Source organism: Mauremys mutica, chromosome 1, assembly GCF_020497125.1.
Source record: "Mauremys mutica isolate MM-2020 ecotype Southern chromosome 1, ASM2049712v1, whole genome shotgun sequence".
Taxonomy (NCBI): domain Eukaryota; kingdom Metazoa; phylum Chordata; order Testudines; family Geoemydidae; genus Mauremys; species Mauremys mutica.
The window spans coordinates 96,640,642-96,659,314 of record NC_059072.1 but is presented as its reverse complement, the minus strand read 5'-3'; the positions used below and the strand labels follow the sequence as shown (position 1 = coordinate 96,659,314).

General features: G+C 50.6%; 1 protein-coding gene across 2 annotated transcripts; it reads left to right on the top strand.

Annotated features, from left to right (window-relative positions):
- The first annotated feature begins 2,835 nt into the window (after window positions 1–2,835).
- On the top strand, window positions 2,836–17,956 carry MCM5 (minichromosome maintenance complex component 5). Of its 2 annotated transcripts, none has more exons than XM_045005159.1 (17): window positions 2,836–2,929; window positions 3,530–3,717; window positions 4,857–4,983; window positions 5,150–5,278; window positions 6,566–6,738; window positions 8,969–9,124; window positions 9,675–9,841; window positions 10,657–10,828; window positions 11,018–11,129; window positions 12,009–12,152; window positions 12,581–12,646; window positions 13,709–13,885; window positions 14,156–14,268; window positions 14,766–14,894; window positions 16,038–16,180; window positions 16,858–16,985; window positions 17,527–17,956. In XM_045005159.1, exons 2-17 carry the CDS (start codon window positions 3,551–3,553, stop codon window positions 17,626–17,628), a joined length of 2,205 nt encoding a protein of 734 aa, XP_044861094.1. In that variant the 5' UTR covers window positions 2,836–2,929; window positions 3,530–3,550; the 3' UTR covers window positions 17,629–17,956. The 2 variants fall into 2 exon arrangements, with proteins under 2 accessions (XP_044861094.1, XP_044861017.1); XM_045005082.1 differs by having other exon boundaries at window positions 2,855–2,929; window positions 3,521–3,717.
- Window positions 17,957–18,673: the final 717 nt, after the last annotated feature.

Genomic DNA, 18,673 nt, shown 5'->3' with positions numbered 1-18,673 from the left:
GTATCTTGATGTGAATCATAATTTAGTTGTGTATATTACTCATTGTCACTTACACAAGTGATGGGATAAAAGACGTTTAAGAGAGTGTTGTCCTAAGCCAGAGCTGAATGCAAATTGTACAGTAGTCAAATAGTTTTAATTATGGAACTTAACACCTTACATTGAATAAGTGCTGTACAAACTGTAACTAATTAATGCTCACAATAGCCCTGCTAAGTAGGTCTGTATTAGCCATTTTATAGACATAAGGCAGCAGGGTTGCCAACCCTCCAAAATTGCCCTGGAGTCTCCAGGCAAAGATTAATCTTTAATTAAAGATTATCATGTAATGAAACTCCCAGGAATATGTCCAACCAAAACTGGCAACCCTAATAAGGCCTAATCCAAAATCCAGTGAAGTAAATGGAAAGACTGACACTGATTTAATGGGGTTTGGATTAGGTCCATAGAGGGGATAAGTGACTTGATTAAAGTTGCACAATAAGTCAGTATCAGAGCCACTTCTAGGGTTGCCAACTTTTGAATCGCACAAAACCAACTGCCCTTGCCCTGCTCCCTGCCCCACCCCGCTCACTCCATTACCCTTCCCTCCATTGCTCGCTCTGCCCCATCCTCAGTCGCTCATTTTCACTGGCCTGGAGCAGGAGGTTGGGGTGCGGTTTCCAGCTAGGGGTGCAGCCAGAAATGCAGGGTTCAGGGTGTGGAAGGGGGCTCCAGGTAGGGGGAGGGGGTGAGGGCTCTGGCTGAGGGTGCATGCTCTGGGGTGGGACCAGAGATGAGGGGCTTGGGGTATGGGAAAGGGCTCTGGGCTGGGGCTGGGGTGAGGGCTCTGGCTGGGGGGTGCATGCTCTGGGGTGGAGCCAGAGATGAGGGGCTTGGGATGCAGGAGGGGACTCAGGGCTGGGACCAAGGAGTTTGGAGTGCAGAGGGCTGGGGCAGGAGGTTGAGGTGCAGGAGAGGGTTCGAGGTGCGGGCTCCAGGCAGCCATTACCTCAGGTGGCTCCTGGGAACTGCCTGGCATGTCCCTCCAGCTCCTAGGCAGAGGCACGGCTGGGCAGCTCTGAGTGCTGCCCCTGCTCACAGGCACCGTTCCCACAGCTTCCATTGGCCGCAGTTCCCAGCCAATAGGAGCTGTGGAGCTGGTGCTTGGGGCAGGGGCAGCATGTGGCGTGCACAGGGCTGCCGCTAATCCTAGGAGATGGAGGGACATACCAGCCACTTCCTGGGAGCTGCATGGAGCCGGGTAGGGAGCCTGCAGCCTCACGCCAACTGGACTTTTTCCTGCTGACTGGAGCCGCCAGAGTCCCTTTTCCACTGGGTGTTCTAGTCAAAAACCGGACATCTGGCAACCCTAGCCACTTTGAAGTCAGAAGTTCCTGGTTTCCAGGCTCATATTTAATCCATTAGACCATGCTACTTCTAAGAGTTTATGCAACTCTTAACTTGTCTAATATAATCAAGTTGGCTAAAGTCGTGAGAGATATTAGAGAAAATAAACTATCTCTGCTCTCTGAGCTAAGAGGTGAAAACATTATCTAAAAGTTGTACCTTGAGTGTTGACCTTCAGGGCACACTATGAGGTTGATCTATATAGCCGAAGTTCTAGGGGGAGAGATTCACAATAATGAAGACTGATGTTTGGGGAGAAGAGGGTATTGGTTGGATCTGATTTATTGCAGCTGGTTATTTTTTGTTTTGGCAGTGAGGTGTGGAGGTGATCTGTTTTGCATGACTATTCTAATTTTTGGCAAAGAGAGCTAGGGCTCTGGATAGGCACTTTTAAAATATATTCTAATTTGAAATACACAGGTGCTGTAATATTATGGGGAAGAGTTCCACAGAAATACCTATTAATTACTTACGCAGAGTGTATGTGTTGGAGTTCCACTTTCTTTTCTAACTTTTTAAAAGTGAATTAAATTCTGGTAAAAGGCCCCAGACTGATAGCCTTAGAGACCTCTGTAAATCGACAGAAGAGATTACAGCACAGACACCAGACCTACATTTACCTTATAATCATACAGAAAGCCAACTGATATGGAAGGAGTACTAGAACAGTCAATATAGACACAGACTAAGAAGTACAGCAAGTGCCTAACAACCAAGCAAATATTTTGCATGTGTATGAAAAACAGAAAACACAGGAAAACTTACTGTAGAGGGTCATCTCCCATCCATATATTATTCATGGTACAAGAACTTGTGCACTCTGTACAATTTAGGATTGCTAATCTTGATTGGACGTATTCCGTGAGGTTTCATCACATGATATGTTCTTTAATTAAAGATGAATCTTTAATTCCTGAAAAAAGAACAGGAGTACTTGTGGCACCTTAAAGACTAACACATTTATTTTAGCGTGAGCTGCAGCTCACTTCTTCGGCTGCATAGAATGGAACACACAGACAGGGGATATTTATACATACAGAGAACATGAAAAGGTGGAAGTAGCCATGCCAACAGGCAGAGTCTAATCAATTGAGATGAGCTATCGTCAGCAGGAGGAAAAAAAACTTTTTGAAGTGATCATTAAGATGGCCCATAGAAGGTGTGAGGAGAACCAATTGTACCAACTGAATCTATTTCCCTATGTTACTTACTCCCTCCCCTTCACTTGTCACTTCCCTCCAACCGGGTTTTCGCGCCAAACTGCGCCTGACCACACGGGAGGGCGGGGAGGGGGCGGGGCTTCAGCACCTCCTCCAATCCTCTTCCGTCTCCATGGCGACTCTCCGCTCACTTCCGGATCAGGCTGGACTAGGCGGAACGTCGCTGGGCCAATCACCGGCGTCAAGCTCCAGATTGGCCAATAAGGGCGCGCGTCTCCTGCCTCGGTGGAACGTTTCTTAGTTCCCCCCCCCCACCCCATTTCCAGTTTTGCCGCGAAAACCGGCTGGTCCGCGCGTGTCCGCTCCTGGGGCGATACGAGGTGAGTGAGCCGGGGGGTAGCGAGTTATCGGGAGATCTTGCGGGCGGCAGAGGAGGGGGAGGCGGATGGGGGGTTGGTTGGGGGATCCCCGGGGGTCGGATGGGAAGTGGGGAGGGGTAGAGGGGGGGGTTGGTTGGGGGATCCCCGGGGGTCGGATGGGAAGTGGGGGGGTAGATGGGGGGGTTAGTTGGGGGATCCCCGGGGGTCGGATGGGAAGTGGGGGAGTAGATGGGGGGGGTTGGTTGGGGGATCCCCGGGGGTCGGATGGGAAGTGGGGAGGGGTAGATGGGGGGGGGTTGGTTGGGGGATCCCCGGGGGTCGGATGGGAAGTGGGGAGGGGTAGATGGGGGGGGTTGGTTGGGGGATCCCCGGGGGTCGGATGGGAAGTGGGGAGGGGTAGATGGGGGGGTTGGTTGGGGGATCCCCGGGGGTCGGATGGGAAGTGGGGGGGTAGATGGGGGGGTTGGTTGGGGGATCCCCGGGGGTCGGATGGGAAGTGGGGGGCGGTAGATAGGGGTTGTTGCATGCGTGTGTCACACGGGAGTGTTCTCTGCGGAGAGACCTGGGCTGATCGTATCCCCTTCTCCGCGGCTTGCCCAGGGCGGTGGAACAGTCTTCGCCATGTCCGGCTTTGACGATCCCGGCATTTACTACAGCGACAGCTTTGGGGGCGAGCCGGTGGCAGATGAGGGCCAGGTCCGGAAATCCCAGCTGCAGAGGCGGTTCAAGGAGTTCCTGAGGCAGTACCGGGTGGGCACGGACCGGTCTGGCTTCACCTTCAAATACAGGTGCTGCTGAGACAGAGAAGGAATCCCTCCAGCCAGCTCTGCCTTCAGCTGTCTACCTTCTCTTCTTCCTTTGAAGGGGCAGCTGTTAACTTTCCTTCTAGTGTGTGTCCAATCTAAATAATCGTTAGCGCTTACATAGCACTTTCACCTGTAGCTCCCAAACAGCTTTTCACTGGATGGTCAGTGTCATCATCGCTGTTTGTGCAGGTGGGGAAACTGAGGCACCGAGAGATGTAGTGATTTCCCTGGGACCACACAGCGTGCCAGTGACAGAGCAGGGAATGAAACCTGGTTCTCTAGACTGCCTGTCCAGTGCCCCATTCACTGGATTATGCTGCCCTCCATTGCCTGCACTGCGAAGTTTGGCTCTACATCGGAATTTCAAGTCCCCAGTTTCATGTTTCAGGGTGTTTAAATCTGGGGTTTAGTTTGGGTTTCTCTTTAGTGTAAGTCAATAACGAGTTTTCATCCCATGTGCTTTGAGGTCTGTGAGAAATCACTCTGTGGATTAAATGTATTTCTACTTCATGTATTTTTAAACTGCAAGATCCGTGTTCCTTTGTTTATAGAATAAGTGCTGAATGATCTGCAGGATGCAGGGAAATAAAGAATAGGCACAGATCACCCAAGAGACTGAGAAATAACCAACCATCCATCTTTTATTTCCCTGCATCCTGATTTTTAAGGTGAACATCAACAATTCTTAATACATCATGCATTTTAAAATCCATAATTTGGGTGTGATGGACCTTATCATTTGTGCTTGAAGTACAGATGTGCACATTGGCACTAAATGTTACACATACCATCAGGGCCAGGTCTGGTTTCAATTGAACACAATTTTTGAAAGTGGATTTGACTGCCCTGTGAAAAATCTGCCCAGTACTCTCTGTCTCCATTTCCTCTGTATCCCTTATGGCGCTCTTGTCACTTTCCTGGATCACCTTCCTTACCAAGGAATCTACAAAGTCTATCCATTCTGCTTCCAACTGAACCAGAGGGTCACTTTGAACAATTTATAGGGTGGTGCCTGGGTCCCTTCTGTGGCGTTTCCTTGCCCCTAGGCTTGCTGACTACATGCATTTGCTAAGATTTGCATGATGCTTTCTGCCTCAAGTCTTACTCTTGTCACCTCGCAGGGATGAGCTTAAACGGCATTACAACCTCGGCCAGTACTGGATCGAGGTGGAGATGGAGGACCTGGCCAGCTTTGATGAGGACCTGGCAGATTACCTGTACAAGCAGCCTGCAGAGCACCTGCAACTGGTAAGGATGGGGGATACCATGGAAAGGAGGACATGGAGGACTACTTTAAGAGCAGTCTTAGAACTGGCATACTGCCAGCTAATCATAGGCAGTCAGGTAACCACAATAGCCCCAAGGATTCTTCTTGGTGTGAATGGCAACTTGAGCTGTGTTATTCCCTCCCTAGCTGGAGGAGGCAGCAAAGGAAGTAGCAGATGAGGTCACTCGTCCTCGCCCAGCAGGGGAGGAGACACTTCAAGACATCCAGGTCATGCTGAGGTCGGATGCCAATGCAGCCAATATCCGGAGTCTGAAGGTGAGCTGAATCCACTCATGGTATGGAGCAGTGGGGACAGGAATTGTCCACTGGTAGATTTGACTGTGGCGAGAGCTGCTAGAACCTGATGACTTGCTCTAGGCTTAGCTGGGGGGAGAGAGGTTGGGTTGGATAAATGGTTTGGGTTTTGACCCCTCTCTGCTGTTTATCAGGATAACAGTGTACCAGATGACATGTATTTGACTTACACTTGATGGGACTCATTAGTCTTAGGGCTGCTTTACACACAGTTGCTGTAACGCTTGAACGTTGGTTTGAGCCAGTATAGTTAAAGCAGTACATTCCCTTAGTGTGGCTACATTAATGCCAGTATAAAGGTGCTTATACTGCTATAGCTTATTCCCATAAATTTAGGAAAATAAGCTATACTGATGCAAGGTACCTTTATGCAGGTATATCCATATCCATGCTAGAGGGTGTAGCAGTGTAACTACTTCAGTAAAATATCCCCCTCCCCACAATTGAAGTAGTTAAATTGATACCAAAACTGTGTGTATACCAGGTCTTTATAGCTCTGGTTACTGTTTTGGTGGCAAAGTGTCAGTGGATGGGTATTCTGATCTGTCCGTTAGATGGTGAGAATTATTTCTGCGTCTCTGAGAGTCTTTCTGGGGAACACTGCTTTCTTCACCACAAACTTCTCCCTGATCAATACAATGCAAAATGCAGCTGGAAGAAACGTGGCTTATTAAAAAAGCACAGCCCCTTCCCTCTGGTCTGTGGCTGTGTAGTGCCACCTGCTTTGTCTGTGTGGGGGGAATGGCTGCTTCCCTGAGATGCACCCCACAGCTTTGAGCCCTAATGTGTTACAGGAGAAGGGCTTGGAAAGTGAGCAGGCCCTTCGGGGGGGGGGGGGGGGGTTCAGCAGAGCACTGTTATTAAGATGACACTCATAGCACATACTAAAGTCCAGCTATTTCATTTTTCATTTGCATATGGAACCAAGAAGAATAACTGACTTGGTAGGCTATTGTATGGATCCAAACTACTCACCTAAAATATTCTGTGGGGAGGTGTGTGTGCGGGGGGGGGAGGAAAGAGATGGCCGTGTTAATTCCAAACCCACCTTCTTGATTCCTTGTATGGGTAGCTTTCCCCATGTTTCCCACAAAGCATCATACTCATGATTCTGTCTGTTTTGTGTGTGAAGGCTGCTGTGTCGTGTCTATCTCTTCCCCTTCTCCCCCCCCAGTTCTTTGCCATGTTGGGGTTTCCCTTCTCCCTGTGTGAGATGTTTTCTTACCACCCCCACCTCTCCTTCCTCAGTCTGACCAGATGTCCCATCTGGTGAAGATCCCCGGGATCATAATTGCTGCAACTGCTGTGAGAGCCAAAGCCACCAAGATCGCCATCCAGTGCCGCAGCTGCCGTAACACCATCAGCAACATCACCGTGCGCCCCGGCCTGGAGGGTTATGCCCTGCCCAGGAAGTGTAATACGTAAGCAATGGGAGTCCTTTCAGGGATCCTGGGTAGGATGGGGAGACCCAGGAAGACTGAGTAGGAATTTGAAGTCCACCTGGCAGGGATGCTGCATGAGTAGTTCTCACCTGGTGCTGGGATCTAGGGGACTGTCAACCAGCCCTTTGCTGGATGGAGAGTCCTCTGTACTCATAAATAAGTCCGTGGTGACTAAGTTAGTTGAGCTGTGAGTTGAAGGCCTTGCCAGGTCTGCATGTGTTGGGGGCTAGGGTGCATCTGACGAAGTGGGTATTCACCCACGAAAGCTTATGCTCCAATACATCTGTTAGTCTATAAGGTGCCACAGGACTCTGTCGCTTTTTGCAGATCCAGACTAACACGGCTACCCTCTGATAAAAGTCCTTAAGTACTTCCTGAGTACCAATGGGCTGCTCACCTGGCCTGAGTTTTAAAAATAGATGGTCCTTGTCTCCAAAAGCTTCCAGTCAAAAAAGATGTATTAGTAAAAAGGCAGTCTGATTGCTCAGTCACCAGACAAGGCACGCCGTTTGGGGGGGGTGTGTGTGTAAATAAATGAAATTCCCTGCTAGGCCGTCTGGTCCATTTAATTACCATCCCCTGTCCCCAGTGAGTGCATTGTTCCTTGCAGTGAGCCAGATTGTGAGGCACTTTCTCGCACTGAGGCTATGGCTACGCTACAGTTTGTCGGCAGAACATATGTCGCTCAGGGGTGTGAATAAATCACACACACCCCCGAGCAACGTAAGTTACACTGACATAAGCGCCAGTGTGGACAGCGCTATATTGGCAGGAGAGCTGCTCCCGCCGACATAGCTTCTGCCACTAGCGGAGGTGGTTATATTATGCTGATGGGAGAGCTCTCTCCTGCTGGCATAGAGCATCTTCACCAGATGCGTTGCAGTGCTGTATGTGTAGACATGCCCTGAGTATCCCCATTGAATTCAGTAGGGCTATTTATGGTGTAATGTAGCATTCAGCATGAATAAGGATATCCTGAAGTGGCTCTATGCACTTAGGATGAGCTTCCCCAAGCTGCTCTTCCAAGCGATTTGGATGCCCAATTTCCATTAGAAATGAACAGGAGTCGTGTGTGCCAATCTCTAGGCAGACATGCCAAACCCGCGAAAAAAACACAGAAATTGGGCTTGTTTTTTGGCTTAATTGGCTTGAGTTGCTTGTTTAGCTTTTGGCTTGTAGCTTGTTGCATCTTTTTTTTGATTGGCTCCCAACTGGCGGAGACAAGGGAGGGAGAGAGTCGGGGGTGCACGGTGGGCCCACCACAGTCCCAGACTGCACGCCGGGGGGATCTAGTCACCTAGAGCGTTGGGGTTCTTGGGGATTGGCTTGGCTTAACCTTGTTTTGAAATGGGAATTGATTTTTGGTTTTATTGTGCAAGTCAGGGTGCTTATTTATCACGTGAAAGTTGGCAGCTGTGGCTCTAGGTGCCTTTGGAAATCTCAGCTTTTGTTGAAAATGACTTCAGCATCCCTTGGGGAACCATAGACCACGCTAATAAATCTCAGTGTCAGGATGTTATTCAGCCTACACTTTCCCTTTTATAGTTTATCCCACTAACCCAAACTAAACCTCCTGGTACAACTCTAAATAGCTCTTCGCTTCCTTTGTGTTATAGCCTCATAGGCTTTTGTCCCCATTTAGTTGTTACTTACCAAGCTAAGCAGATTTAAACCTCTAAAATCTTGCCCCATCAGTTCATCTCTTTCCCCTTAATTTATTTTATTTCTTTTTTTCTGGGCTTTCCATTCTGCCTCCCTTTGTCTGACTAGCTCTTTGGGACAGGGACTGGCTCTTGCAGTGTCTCTAAACAGCACCCAGCCCAGTGGAGCCCTGATCTCAGTTGGGGCCTGTAGCATTTCTCTTGTGCAAATAGCCTCCTCCAGTTTGTCACTGTCTTGTCAGAATTCAGCATCGCAGTCTAAGGTAAGGTGGCTTTTCACTTACCAAATCTGCCCACTTTGGGAGCTTCCATGGGGAGACTCTTCTGGGCTTAAAGGCAGGGGATCCCAGCATGCCTTGCTGCCTGCTTCACTTACAGATCACTAGGCAATGCTAAATAAAGGCAAAAGTCAGCCTGTGTGTTTACAGGGCACTATTCTCCATCGCATCACTGGATGCAAATAGAGCTTCTGGTGGTCTCTCCTGAGTCCTAATGCCACTGACTAGCTTTGTAATGATCTGTTTCTTTAACATTCCCCCTTTGCTCAGGGAACAGGCCGGCCGCCCAAAGTGCCCCCTGGATCCATACTTCATCATGCCGGACAAGTGCAAGTGCGTGGACTTCCAGACCCTGAAGCTCCAGGAGTCTCCAGATGCTGTGCCACATGGGGAGATGCCCCGGCACATGCAGCTGTACTGCGACAGGTAATGCTGGTTTCCCTTGCTGCCTATCCTGAGGGTTGTTTCAAGGAGAGTCAATGGCAGATCCAGCCATTTGCTGGATGAGGTGATTATCTGGGTTTGGATGTATGTTGGGGGCGCTCTCATCTCCCCAGCTTTTTGCTGGGGGGAAGGATTGGCAGGAAATGGATATAAACAAGGTTTTGGAATCTTAGTTGATCCATATTTACATACCTACCTCGCAACAATTCCATGAGGCTTAATGGTTTGCAAAGTGCTTTGAGATCCTTGGATCGTGTGTGCAAAGTTGCTCCGTTACCATCATGAAAGGAGAGGCAAACTGGAGCAGAAGAGGTTTTTCTTTTTTTGTTGGGCTTGAGGTGAAGATGGTGACTTTTGGTGTGAGGTTCCTTTGTCTTGAGCGGCAGCTTCCCTGGTTCTCCAGTGCCAGGAATCTAAACACCTTGTCTAAGTTTGGATGGGAAGGAGAGGAAGAGATGAAGGGGGTTTTCCAATCTTCAGTAGCCTCCCATCCCATGCAGAACTAACACTCCTTTCCCCTTTCTTCTCTCAGGTATCTGTGTGACAAAGTCGTCCCTGGAAACAGAGTTACTATCATGGGCATCTATTCCATCAAGAAATCTGGCCAGACCAAGAGCAAAGGCCGGGACAACGTGGGAGTGGGAATCCGAAGCTCTTATATCCGTGTGGTGGGGATCCAGGTGGACACCGATGGCTCAGGTAAGACCTTACTTTGGTTTCCTCTCTGGCTCAGGTTATAACATGGAGTTAGACAATCCTCCATTCTGAACAGCCTTTACCTGTGACCTCCAGCTAGTGATGCCATGGACGAGAGCTGCTTTTCCATACAAAACTGCAGCACACGTCCATCAATTTCACACGTAGCAAAGGTCAGACTGGTCCAGATGGGATGTAGCATTAGTCCCAGGTTCCCTGTGTATATGCACTTCTGCTTTCTTACACAGCTCTGTGCTGCTTGTGCTTGGTAAAATTAAACAGGAACCCTCATCAGCTTTAAAAATCCAGCTCATATTTCAAAAGCACGCTCGTTTTTTGTTCTGCTCCCGATTCTCCACCCACCCCCAAAGCATCAGGCATAGCTTCCTCCTCCAGATCCTCATTTTCCTCCCCCTAGCATCAATCAGGCCTCTTGAGCCTGCTCCCCACATCAAGCAGTGATCCACGTCACTCTCCTCTTTGTCTGTTGCATCTTTCCAAGTTTGGTTGCCTTCAGCTGAACCAAATGTAAGTCTTGCCTCTTTATTGCAGAACAAAACTAATGCTTTAAGGGCCTCTACTCAGGGCTGCACTCTCAGGTTTCAATAGCAAACTCTGGTCCATGCTGTGTATCGTTAACTCCGCCACACTTTCCTTGTGAACTCGTAACGGTGTTACTAAAGTAGTGCCCAGACCCGCAGCTGTGCCAGGCAGGTGGATTCTGGAGAAAACTCTGGTGGCCAGCCAGGCTTGATCTAGATTCATCTCTGCTGATGACAGGTGCTCATTCACAGTTTACTTCCCTCCACCCTTTCTAGGCCGCAGCTTTGCCGGCTCTGTGACTCCACAGGAAGAGGAGGAATTTCGCCGTCTCACTTCCATGCCCAACATCTACGAGACTATCGCCAAGAGCATCGCGCCCTCTATCTACGGCAGCACTGACATCAAGAAAGCCATCGCCTGTCTGCTGTTCGGAGGCTCCCGCAAGAGGTCAGGGAAATGAATCCGACTGGGCACAGTGGGAAGGGAGCAGGGGCAGAGATGCAACACAAGGCATAAAACCCTTCTGGGATCCTTTTCTGTTTGCTAGAAGCAGAAAGTTTCATGTCAGTGATGTGTTTGCTTGTGCATTGTCTAATCAGAATGCCTTTCACCTCCCCCTCCTGCCTTTCTCTGCAGACTTCCGGATGGGTTAACCCGCAGAGGGGACATTAACCTGCTGATGCTGGGAGACCCTGGCACAGCCAAGTCCCAGCTCCTGAAGTTTGTAGAGAAGTGTTCACCCATTGGGGTAAGTGTCCTACGTAACCCAGGTTACTTCTTTACCATAAGGCGGAGACTTTGTATCAAGGCGAGTCAGTTTCTTTTGCTTCATGCGTCATTGAGACTCGGAGCCAGTAGATGATTCTATTGATGAATCAATAGAAGCCAGAGTGTGCTCTGCAGGGCTGCTGAGTTCGTGGGCCTATCGATCACTGTAAACAGCAGAGAAATGTGCATAAGGAGTGGGCAAATATGGGTCGGAACCAGAGAGCACTTCTCACAGGGTCACTTTCTGAACGCAGCCATGGTTTATTGGAGTATTTAACTGGGCATATTTTCCCCAGCCTGTTGTCCAAGCTGGCTGAGCTGCATATAACAAACTGAACTAACAGGGAGGTTGGAAGGTCAGGTGAAATAATTTTGATTGACTGCATCTGCCAGACACCAAGGTCCAAACTGAGACTGAGTGTGGAATTTTATTTCCATCCATGTTTTTCTGCTGTCTTCATCGACACTTGTATCTGGGCACCTTTCTTCCTCTTCAGTGGGCTGCAGAGTTATGCTTGTTTCACTCAAGTGACCAAATAAGCTACTTTCTATATTTAATAGCTGCATCATCTGCCTAGCAGCCCTCTAATTCTTTGTAACTATTAGCCCAAAACCTGGCTAAGTAAAGGCCCCTTACTCTGTACCTTGAAGGCTGCCAAGGCTGGATCTCAGTGTGTGCACACTGAGGAGGTACTCTCCAGGGCTCAATCTCATCTCGCAGCTGCTGTGCTGGCCTGTGGCTATTATGAGGCTGAGGTCACAACCCTGCGCTTGGTTTATTTAATTCCCTGGCTGAGTGAGGCAGATTCGGGATTGCCATGGTGCTTGACCTGCTGTCCTCTTCGTGGCCTTCCCTCAGGTGTACACCTCGGGGAAAGGTAGCAGTGCAGCTGGCTTGACAGCCTCGGTGATCCGAGACCCTGCTACGCGGAGCTTCTTCATGGAGGGAGGAGCCATGGTCCTGGCGGATGGGGGAGTGGTCTGCATTGATGAATTTGACAAGGTACAAACATAGCATGCAGAGGGAAAGGCCGTGCAATGTTTTCTGAGGGTGGTGTGAAGGGAGGGGCCTTGGACGGAACTGCCGCCTGGAGAGAACTATATGTGCTGCTACAGGAAGGGAAGGGAAGGGCGTTCCCCTGGAGGGCGATGTTTTGTGCTGCAGTGTGGAAGGGCAGGGGTTGTTTGCAGTGGATGGAGACCTGTGCCCTATAGGGAAGGGCAGGAAAAGGAGCTGGCATCCGGAGGCAATTGCAAGAGAACTCTCAATTTTGTGTGCATTAAAAATATGTGAAACTTGAGTGTGCTGGAGGAGGAAACAGTGCTGGCTGCATGAGGCTGTCCAGTGAGCCAAGGCCTCAGAAAGGGATATTCAGCTGAAATCAAACAGGTATGACCTATTTTATTTTTCCCTCTCCACCCACTAACAAGATGCGGGAGGACGACCGAGTGGCCATCCATGAGGCTATGGAACAGCAGACCATCTCCATCGCCAAGGTGAGCTGCCAGCAAACAGCACTGGCCTCCAGCCTGCGTCTAGCCCTCTGTGAAACTGCAGAGCTGCTGCTGAGACTGGGGGAATGTGAGGAGAGAAGAGGGTAGGGGAAATTGTATGGATAGGCCCCTGAATCCAGCTCAGGGCTTCTTGCGGAGCAGAGTGACCAGCTCTCATGGACCCAGGGGCCTTTGCCAGAAGGTGGCTGAGCCTCAAGCATTGTCCTGGGTTCCCTGCTAATCGCTGGTTTGACAGATTGTACGTTCTTTGGAGTTTGGAGCTACCGACTGCTCTGGTCTGGGAGCAGCAGGCCCTGCTCTGGGGTGATGTCTCTGTCCGAGAAAGCGTAAAGGAAATCCTTCTCCAGTTCAGCATGAGTGGAACCAAACTCCCTGTCTTCCCTCCAGGCCACCTTTCCTGCTGGCAACTCTGCCATGCCCCTTGCTGCTCAGGCTCACACCTCAGTGTAACTTTTTTATTCCTCTCTTTCTCCTGCTGCCCTAAACTTGTGGATTCTGCTATCGCCAAATCAAACTACTTCCCAGTACTGCATCTTCATGAGGCACCTGTCCCTCTCCATTTCCATCATTAAATTTGTGACGGGATGACTCCCTTGAGCACATCTGGGGTGCGCCCCATGGCCTTGTCACCTGTCTATAGCGCACCGCTCATGCTGTTGGCGTTATGTATTAAATGTGGCTTCCACTGATGGGTGACTTTAGTTTAGGGAGCTCCTCCTCAAATGGGTTTCATGTGGCTGTGCCGCCCCAACCCCCTGTACTTATCCTGCCAGCCTCCACCAGTGGGGAACCTTCCCTGGCCAACTGGATGCCACTTATGGAGTCTTATTTAAATACAGGTATGTGTGAGGTTTCCTCAGGGCTCTGAGAACCAGAGGTAGAGGAAATGGTTAAATAGCTTTCCCCACCCCCTGCCATCCTGGGATGCTTCTGTGTGATCCTGACATTGTACCCTGCATTAGGAGCTGTATTAAGAGACAACAACATGGTTATTGTGTTGGATGTGGGGCTTGACCTCCACTCTCCCTTCTATTTCCCGTGCAGGCTGGTATCACAACCACTCTGAACTCCCGCTGCTCAGTCCTGGCTGCTGCCAACTCTGTCTTCGGGCGCTGGGATGAAACCAAAGGCGAGGAGAACATAGACTTCATGCCCACAATCCTGTCCCGGTTTGACATGATCTTCATTGTCAAGGATGAGCACAATGAGGAGCGAGATGTGGTGAGGGCAGGCGGCGGGCTGGGTGTTGCGACTTGCCTGGGCTGGGTAGGACACATGCAGGAGGATTAGCTGGGAGCAATGTTGGGGCAGAGGATTTGTGGAAGGGGGCAGTGGAGGAAAGTGTCTGCCCAGCTCACCTCCCAAGTGTGTCCAATGCCAGATGAGAAGGGTGGAGTTGGCTTGTTCTCTTTTGCCCTGGCACCTTCTGTCTGTAGCATTTGAAGGGCGGAAGGAATTCTGTTATCCACCTCTTCTCTGCATTGTTTCTAGACGCTGGCCAAACATGTGATGTCATTACATGTGAGCGCCCTGACGCAGACCCAGGCAGTGGAGGGCGAGATTGAACTGAACAAGCTGAAGAAGCTGATCTCCTACTGTCGAACGTAAGTCTGGGTGATGTGACGACTGGGCCGGGCAGCAGAACCACATGCAGGCTGCAAAGCTTGCTGGGAACGTCCTGCATGGTGCCATGCTGATGTGTTCTCTGCCGCTCTCAAACTCCTGCTGGGACTTATGGTTACGCTCAGCAATTCTGGACCTGCTGCTGGTCCGGTCACTTTCTTGAAGTGACTTCACTTAGGCGGGCCCAGACCTTTAATTCCTTAGTGGGGGCCATCAGCACTCCTCCTCTACAGTCAGCCCCCAGCGTCTTGGGTTATTTCCACCCCTGGTTCCCAGGAGGGCAGGGTCACCTCCGAGGTTCTGTTTGAGATACCAGCTGGGTAAGTTCTCACCAAGGCCTGGATTTTCACAAAATCTGGCCTGGATTGCGGTGGCACGGGAAGAGGCTGCGCCATAGCACTGCATAGGTAGGGGGGTGGCACTGTGTCTTTTCCCAAGTACCATCTGGTTCATGGCACTTCCCGTTCCCTTCTGACAGGAAGTGCGGCCCGCGCCTTTCGGCAGAGGCTGCAGAGAAGCTGAAGAACCGCTATGTCCTGATGCGCAGCGGGGCCCGCCAGCATGAGCGGGAGAGTGACCGCCGGTCCAGTATCCCCATCACCGTCCGGTGAGAGCATGCGTCTGCCCGGGTGCGGGGAGGGACACAAAGGGGATGGGAACCCTAGATGCTTGGGGTAATACTACAAAGGGAATATGGCCAGTGCTGCCCAAGCCCCCTGAGAATGGAATAGGCTCCTGGTGACCCCAGGCCTGCATTGAGTTGGACCCTGTTAAAGCCACCAAAGCTAAGTATGTGCTCTAAGGCTCTTCTGTCAGTGCTTCACTCCTAAAGATGGCTGCTCCTCTCTTCTCCATCTACCCCTCTGCCCACCCAGCTGTCCTTACCGTTTCTGCCCCCTGCTGGCGTAGGGATCATGAGGCTCCAGTGCAGGCTCTTACACACGTGGGGTAGCATCACACAGACCTGCGACTTCCATTGTTGAGAGCTTCACTGGAGGCAGAACCACCTAAGGGAAAGTGGCTAGGGCAGAGTAATGACCTACAAATACCAGTGTGTGTCTCCAGGCTGCACCTGGGTCTCGGTTATGGTGGGAGTGGAAAAGGAGAAGACTGCTCCTTCTGGCCAAAGTTTTGCCCCCTATTTCCCTTCTCCCCCATTTTTAATGGACAACGGTGGCCTGAGCTAGCAGAGTGTCTGCTTAGTGGTAACTGTGCACAACTATCCAGTGCTTGGGGAGGGGCCCTGCCTTGGGTTAGGTGTTTCCCTTGTGTGGGAGTGGGAGTCATACATGAGGCCAGAAGGGACCATTGTGATGATCTAGTCTCTCCTCTCCTCTATAACACAGGCCAGAGAACTTCCCCCAAAATAATTCCTAGAGCAGATCTTTTAGACAAACAGCCAGTCTTGATTTAAAAATTGCCAGTATGGAGAATCCACCAAAACCCCTTGGTAAATTGTCCCATGGGCCAATTGCTCTCACTTAAAAATATACGCCCTATTTCCAGTCTGTGTCCAAGTGCCCCACCCCCATCAGATAGGATGGGAGTGTTCTGCTTTGCACAGCTGGGGTTGTCTGGGATGTGATGACCCTTCCTCAGCTGGTAAAGGACTGTTTTACTCAGTGCTTCGGGATGTACGCAGCAGGCGGTTTGTGGAATGGAGGAATTTCCTGACTGAGGCAGGGAAGGGTTCTGGGGGAGTGGAGGCCCATGGAGACTTTGTTAGAAAGAGCTTCCTTGTGGTTCCCAGGCAGCTGGAGGCCATTGTGCGGATTGCAGAGTCCCTCAGCAAGATGAAGTTTCAGCCTTTTGCCACCGAGGGAGACGTCGAGGAGGCCTTGCGGCTTTTCCAAGTGTCCACACTCGACGCAGCCATGTCAGGCAGCTTGTCAGGTAAGGCCCTGAGCAATGTGTGTTACCCCCTCCCCCTGGAAACCTCTTGCCATGTAAATCATCTCCTTTGAGCCCACTCCCCTCTGATCTGCGTGTTCAGAATAAACCCCATCCCTCTAGGGGGGGTGCTACACAGCAACCTCACCTGGTGCTGCTGCGATGGTGACTCCCCCACGCAGGGTAATGCGCAGGGCTGCAGGTGCCCCTCATTCATTCTGTGGCAAGTGTCGTCATGTCCCTGTAGTCCAGGCAGAGGGTTAGTGTAGTGCCTAATGCTCCCATCTGAAGTCGGGGGGAGCGTGGACTCATCCAAACCCCAGAGGAAGTGCTGAGTCTGGGTGTTTCCTGGTTCAGAACAGCAAGCTCGGGAGCTATTAGGGTGTGAGGGCTGGATCCCCAGCTACCCCATATTTCCATGGGGAGCAATGGGAAATAGCCCCTTGACTCTACTGTTCCTTTTGGAGACCGAGGCTTACCCAGGGGATTTGCAGAGCAGTGTGTTTGTGAGAAGTTGAGATGATAATTCAGCCTGGATGTTGCTATTCGGTCACCGTTTTGCTTGCCAAGGGTTGTCCACAGTCTCTTGATTTTGTGGGGATGGGGCAGATTGGAGCTTGTGCAGTATGAGCGAGGTCTTTGGAGGCGCAGGGATCTCTAATCCAGTGTCTCTCCTCTAGGAGTGGAGGGCTTCACGACACAGGAGGACCAGGAGATGCTGTCCCGCATTGAAAAACAGCTCAAGCGCCGCTTTGCAATCGGTTCCCAGGTGTCAGAGCACAGCATCATCCAGGACTTCACGAAACAGGTGAGCCTAGTGGGTGTAGACTGTGCCTGGTGCGGGCAGTCTGAAGAGCTGGGAAACTGAGAACCTACAAGATAGCTATGGCTATGAGGACTCTTTCCTGAAATGTGGCCGGGCTCCTTCTGCTGCTTGTGTACCATCCCAGTCAGCTGGGTGCCAGGGAGTGGTGTGAAACCAGGGAGGTGGGTGACTGACTGTCTAGGGAATGCTGTAGGGATTCTCCATTCTGTGCAGCTGTGTTGGCCCTGGGACCCCACAGTGCCTGACTGCAGTTTCAGCTCCTTCCACTGTTTCCACTGATATTGGAACAGTCAGAATTCCAATCAGCGACGCAGAGAAGAGTTCATCCTGTATTACAAGGCCCTTCCCCTCCCCTTCCCTTCCCTCCCCCCATGTAAACGTCTGTCAGTCTGGAATGACTTCAGTGTTCTTTCTCACTGGGCTATGGTGCATCTTCCTGGGTGGGCTGCAGCACCCACCGCTTATGGCTGTACTATGAAGGACTCATAAGGGATTGTCATTCTCCGGCACCTCTTTCTTCCAGAAATATCCCGAGCACGCCATCTACAAGGTGCTGCAGCTCATGATGCGGCGTGGCGAGATCCAACACCGCATGCAGCGGAAAGTCCTTTATCGCATCAAGTAATCTCGCTTCCTCACCCTCTTGCCGGTGGCCAAAACCATCCCAGGGGAACCGGGGCCAGCTGCTGTGGATGAGAATGCTCCTGACTTCCAGCAAGGTCTTAATGAAGAAGGCCCTGTAGTGCTGACCTCTCCTGTTCATGGAAGATGCCTCCAGCTAGGCAGCTAAATGGGAGGGCACCTCAGGTTTTAACTAGATTGATGGCAGGAAGGTCTGCTTGTCTTCTATTGCAGCTGCTCCAGGGAACATCATGATGACATTTTAATAAAACATTACAAAGCTTTTAGTTGCATTAAAACTTCAAATAAAAGATAACGTTGGTACCAATGGCTCTTGTGGTGTTCTGAAGAGAGCGGCGGGCCGAGTTTCATGATTATGCAGGATTCTCCATTGCCTTGTGATCTGTTCTGCTTTGCTCGTGGCTATGCTGGGACTTCCATTTGCATCCCCTGGTAGCTGAGCCATTAGACACATTTCCTCCCTCAAAATGGGCCTTCAGCCCTGTTGATTGAGGTCACACATACGCATGTAAGTGCAAGGAGTGGCTTTCCACAAGAGTTGATCTTACTCATGAAACATAAACCTCATTAGTGCAAAGACACATTATGCAACCTGTGGCGTTGGGCTGAGATGTGCTTGACAGTGCATGAGTAACTGACTAACCCTAGGATGCTGTTGTTTCTCTGTATGAAGCAAAGAAGGAAATCTGTTGCTTCAGATGAAGAGCAAGCACTTGCTTGTTAAGCCCTTCTTTCAGTGTCTAAATGCATGTAGCTGTCCTGTGAGGATTAGCTCAGGTACAGAGGCAACTGGCTTGGATTTCTGCTGCAGCCCCTGCCTACGTGTCGAGGATCACCTCCTATCGTTACACATGTTCGGGCAGTCCTGATTCCACACACACATCACCACAGGTTTATCCTGCAGATAGGATCTTTCAGGATAGTTCTGTCCCAAGGCAGGGTGGTGATACTGCATTATCACAAATGGAGTGATAGGGCTCCTAGCACCCACTGGCTCCTAGGGCAGCATAAATAGGGGTGAGAATCTT